The sequence below is a fragment of the Agrilus planipennis genome, unplaced genomic scaffold (assembly GCF_000699045.2).
Source record: "Agrilus planipennis isolate EAB-ADULT unplaced genomic scaffold, Apla_2.0 scaffold10, whole genome shotgun sequence".
In the NCBI taxonomy this organism is placed as follows: Eukaryota; Metazoa; Arthropoda; class Insecta; order Coleoptera; family Buprestidae; genus Agrilus; species Agrilus planipennis.
In genome coordinates, this window is record NW_020442465.1 from 2,103,790 (window position 1) to 2,109,435 (window position 5,646).

General features: G+C 31.6%; 1 protein-coding gene across 2 annotated transcripts in view; it reads left to right on the top strand.

The window, feature by feature from the left end:
- Positions 1-3,184: 3,184 nt before the first annotated feature.
- Positions 3,185-5,646, top strand: part of LOC108734092 (collagen alpha-1(III) chain-like) — a 28,814-nt gene continuing 26,352 nt past the window's right edge. For both annotated transcript variants that reach the window (XM_025981026.1, XM_025981027.1), the window contains exons 1-2: positions 3,185-3,250; positions 3,430-3,480. In XM_025981026.1, the coding sequence (XP_025836811.1) occupies positions 3,218-3,250; positions 3,430-3,480 (84 nt within the window). In that variant the 5' untranslated portion in view covers positions 3,185-3,217. The remainder of the gene's footprint in view (positions 3,251-3,429; positions 3,481-5,646) is intronic.

Below are 5,646 nucleotides of genomic sequence, written 5' to 3' on the forward strand. Positions count from 1 at the left end.
GTGATTTATTTGAAATACTTGCATTTAAAATGCAAATACAAAATAAAAAATACCTATTTTTATATTGCATTTAAATACTTTTTTGAGAAAAGCATTTAAAATACTTTTCCAAACATACTTTCTATTTGTAAAATGCAAAATATATTTTTACCGTTAAAAGTTTTGCTAGTATCACCTATCAAACATTCTGTACAATGACGAAGAGACAAAGAGACATCCAATGAATGCCCTTGAATGCTTTAATTGAAGAAAGCCCAAAAAATTTTAAACTCTTTGGAAATTGATAATCTAAAATTGGATCGATATTGATTTCCGGTTCAATGTCATGATCCATGGAATTTTGAAGATCCAAATTGATATCAGCACCTGCTAAATCACCACTTATCGTACCTTTAGCAAGAAACTACGAAATTGTAACAGCCCGCAAAATAACGAATTTATGTACTCTAGCTGTGTACAACTAAAAAACTACAAGATGTTGTGGTGTTTTAATAAATGCTTACAATCCAAAATTCTTAGAAAACAATTCGCAAAACTTCACTTATTACATGAACCCAAAGCTAAAGAAACTATGGATTCCATTTCTTTTTCTTATTACAATGTGTAAAAGATCGGAAACAAAATGGGGTTGTAAATATTTTGATATAAAATGATTGATGTTGATTTTATATCAACAAAATTTTATCTAATCTTTCACGCTAAACAAACATTTGAAGTAAATCAAATCAAAAAAGTATTTGCGTTTTGTATTTAAATATTTTTAAAAAAATATTTTGCACATCTCTACTTTTACACTGTAAAATGTGCAGGCCAGGTTCACCCTGAAATCCTATTCTCAATATTGCTGAGAGAATTTTTGAAACTGAATGAGTAACTTCGGAGATTACTTCTCACATCTAAACATTACCTCTTTATAGATTTCCCAGAACATACGTTGCCCTCTTTCTGTTAGACACTTAACTTCAAATTTCGTAAATATGCTTTATCGGTCAATTCACAGTTTACTATTTTTATACGATATTAATTCAATCGTTTAACGAAACAATTAATTCATTTTTACCTACGCCAGATTTGCTCCAAAACAAACATTTCGGGGCCAATTATTTGCGAAACACATTATCGAAACAAGAATGCCATTTAATGAATATCAAATGTAATTATCACGATTCGTTCAACTTTTACGTGCGACCGTTTGGTTGGAACTGCAAATCGTTATCATAACAATTATATCAGAAAATTTAATGCAAAATTACAATTGAGGGAATACAGAAATCGTTTAAATCAATTCGGTGGTATAATAATTTTATCATCGTTCGTCGCTGTTGTGCAATACGGGTTAATAGATAAATAGTTAAATAGTTTCTGTAAATTTCTGTAGCAGTAAATATGGTTGATTTGAATTGATTTTAACACGTTATGTAATATGACTGAACACAGAGAGCGATCTAAATCAAAAAACTGTTCGAGAACGAGTTTCATATTTAATATTTCCCAAAAAGCATAAATAGTGACAAGGTACAGTAAAAATACTGAAAAATTCTATTTACGTCATCGACATATGTAGGTCATACGATCTAATTTAAAAAGTAATTGTAACATCACATTCGATTATCGAAAAATTATGAATACGTAATCAACAACATTGCGTCAAAGGGTATTATGATTTAATTTGTTGATTTGACCCTTCGAAATGGTAAAATCAGGAAGTGTTACTAAACTGAAGGGTGCATTTTTAAATACCAACAGAAAATGCCCCGTTTTCAGTTTTCTTAAAATAACTCGAAAGCAAACCAAAATTCAAGATTTTTACGAGACTATTTTGTTGTAGAAAATTAAACTTTTCATCGAAATACGTTTTTCAAAATAGTTTTAAATCATTTTTAGTACTAAAGCTAACCGAAAAACAAAGCTAAACATTTTCTCCAAGTCTGCCAATTGAAGTAATTAGTTACTTCTGAAAATTTTGATTTAATAAAGCTATTAAACAAACATTGAAACTGAAACAAATGATTAAAAATTAAACGAATAAAAACAGTTTCAATAAAGAGCGAAAAATGTTTTATTTAATGTACAATCACACCGACGTTTCGCTTTATGATGTTGAAGCTTCTTTGGTGGAGACTATACAGATTAAAGATGAAGTATCTCAGAGTTGCAGAAAATATAGAAAGTACAAAAATTCATTTAAAAACAATCACAATCAAGAAAATTAATTATTTAATATATTAGTACGTTGAGACCCCAAACAACATTTAATCTAATATTCAGCTGACTTAACTGTGTCTGGCGCATCCACCATATTTTACATCAAATGAAATTAAGTCATTACATGTTTCATTCAAGTTTTAAAATGAACTTATTAACAACACCATTTGTCTTAGTCAAATATGTATCGAAACTACCAGACACAAATCGCGAATTCGATCTTATTAGATCTCATTAGCACTCCACCGGTATTCTTAATAAATTTCTGATCAAACCGAAGAATTACTGTGGAACTTAACCAAATAAAAACTAAAACACCCGGAATTCCACTAAAAAACATTTAGTTATCTAAGATGTGTTTCGTTACCTAAGGTGCCATCCTCAATTCCCAAAAAGAGAACATACAAAGATAATCTTGCCTGTGCAACGTAATTTATAGTAGATGTGTTGTGATACCTATTTAAATATGATAATTAAGAAATACTTCGAAATTAATTTATTTTAAGGGTGCCTTGGAGNCTAATATTCAGCTGACTTAACTGTGTCTGGCGCATCCACCATATTTTACATCAAATGAAATTAAGTCATTACATGTTTCATTCAAGTTTTAAAATGAACTTACTAACAACACCATTTGTCTTAATCAAATATGTATCGAAACTACCAGACACAAATCGCGAATTCGATCTTATTAGATCTCATTAGCACTCCACCGGTATTCTTAATAAATTTCTGATCAAACCGAAGAATTACTGTGGAACTTAACCAAATAAAAACTAAAACACCCGAAATTCCACTAAACAACATTTAGTTATCTAAGATGTGTTTCGTTACCTAAGGTGCCATCCTCAATTCCCAAAAAGAGAGGATACAAAGATAATCTTGCCTGTGCAAAGTAATTTATAGTAGATGTGTTGTGATACCTATTTAAATATGATAATTAAGAAATACTTCGAAATTAATTTATTTTAAGGGTGCCTTGGAGCAACTTAAACTCTATTTTGATCCGTCAATGGCAGCAGTTCAGTGCAACACTGGATTTCAGGTCAGTCTCTTATATTTACTAATTTTAATTTTTGCAGTTTGTGGTAGGTAGTCTACCTATAGTTGTAGGTGTAGTTATGTACAAACAAGTACGTTTAAAAAATCAAGGGCGCAACACTCTGTACAAGATAATTCACTGTTTGGGATGGTACTTGTTATAATGTTTATTTTGCATTTTAGGGATTTCAATCAGGCGACGGATCTCCAGATACTTGGCCAGACATCGATAAGGTAACAATTTCCATCAATTACATAATAGTGTGTAATTCCTTATACATATTTGTTCGAAAAACGAGTTTTTTATACTTATATAACTTGGGTGTGTTCCGAAATATACCCCAGCATACTGACTAGGTGCTGATGAGGTCATGAATCAACGGCATTTTGTACTGGTGTGCCACCATATTGTACTGGTGAGACAAGTGTGATGAAGTATTGTATCAAACGGGCGTGTGTGCGTCAGACTTTGAAGAATTTTTTATTGTAAGAAACTTTTGGAGCAAAATTGTTGTAAACGAGCACAAACACTATTCTCAATATGGCGTCAATTTAGCGTCGACGCACTGGCCAGTATGCTGGCTTATATTTCGGAACACATCCCTTATAATGTGGAGCTCCTACCGTGTTACGTAGAAAGCGTTTATGCTATTAGTAATATACAACGAGTAAATTTTACTTAATCTAAAAAGTAAGTTAATTACAAATATTAATTTAACGAAAATTATCTCATCATCATTTTAGGGTTGTCAGTTATAAGCCTGGTTTTTTCCTATCCTTAACTAATCTTTGCATTTCCCTAAAACTAGAACATCCCACATCGTTAAATATTTTTGAACAGTAACCCAATCTTAGCCTACCTCTACTTCTTTCTTGCTTCTAATATTCTAGTACATCTCTGACTAGCAGTTCATGCCTGACAAGGTGTTCTACTAACCTAGTTCGATGTTTCTTAGTAACTCCCTGTTCTCCTACTTTTTTAAGACTTCCCCATTTCTAATTTACAAATGCTTCTAACAGTCTACATTTCGCATCCGTACAAAGTCGTGCTCTAGAGTTTATCGTCAGTCCTAAGACTGGTTGGACACGCACCTCCACGCTTAAGCTAATCTACTTTTTCTAAGACTTACCCTTTTCTAGTTTTCCTCGCCATTAGCCTATAACCCCACATTTCAATTGCTTTTAACCGTCTACGTTTCGCATCCGTACAAAGCCGTGCTGTAGAGTCTAGAGTAGGTATATACCTCTAACACTCTTTTTCGAATTTCTAAAATAACCTTTCGCGAGCATAAAAGTGACTTCTTTTTGATAAAGGCAACTCGACCCTGCGCTATCATTTATTTTATATCTCTACTGTTCCTTCCATTCTGAATTATCTGACTTCCTTTTCCATCATTTTCTCATCCGTGAAGCTAATATAGTTCCACGTGTTCCCCTTTTTTTTCTTAACCCGAATTAGTCATTCCCTCAAATTTCTTGAGCCATCTCTGCACGATTCTAATTCAGATTTTTGACGTATACATATAACATTATTAAAATAAAACTACAAAATTTTTACAAAACAGTGAAGAAATCCTAAGTATAATTTATGATTTTCTTTTTCCATATACCCACAAAAAATTTGGTAAATGATTCTTACAGATGAAAATTTATTTTTCCAGATATCATACATTTTTATAAACTCCCTAAATGAGGATAAGGTTTTTTTTTCTATCTTGTGTGTATTTGTTCTGTGTAGAATGTACATCATTCTCGAGGCAGTTTATAAAAACAGTTTACGAAAAAAGGAAGAATTGGTTACACAAAACGTATAAATGTTTTCATATATCAGGTTAAAGTACGTCCCAATGCGTTCTAAAAAAAAGTGGGTTATGGCGCAGCGTTCGGTCAACACGCAAATAGAAAAAGGAATCAAAAAAAGTTAATCTCCTGTAGGATTTCTCGAAAAGCAGGGATATAGAACTGGCAGGATAACCGTCAGATTAATACTCAAACAGCTCAAAACCAAGAAAATAAATATTTTCTGGTTAGAATAATTTGGTACAAAATTAAGAAACAGATTTGACTACATTTTATAGAAAACAATAAAACCTCATTACAATGTAACAGAATTAAAAACCTTATTGTATTGGAATTCGTCAAATGGGCATACACCATCTGCTGGCAAAATTTATAACTCGAATGAGGGAAAAATTTACATAGGAACTGTGCACGCAAATTCTAAAATTGTTTATTAAAATAATAAAACACGTTAAAAAAGTAAAAATTTTTTTGATGATGGAGTCGACGAAGTTTTCTTCTAAAGTTAAATCAAATAAAAAGTTAATATGTTCAGTGAAAAGCTGCAATAGCACTTCAGACATAGATCTTCACTCTTCACCTACATTAACTACTTTCCAA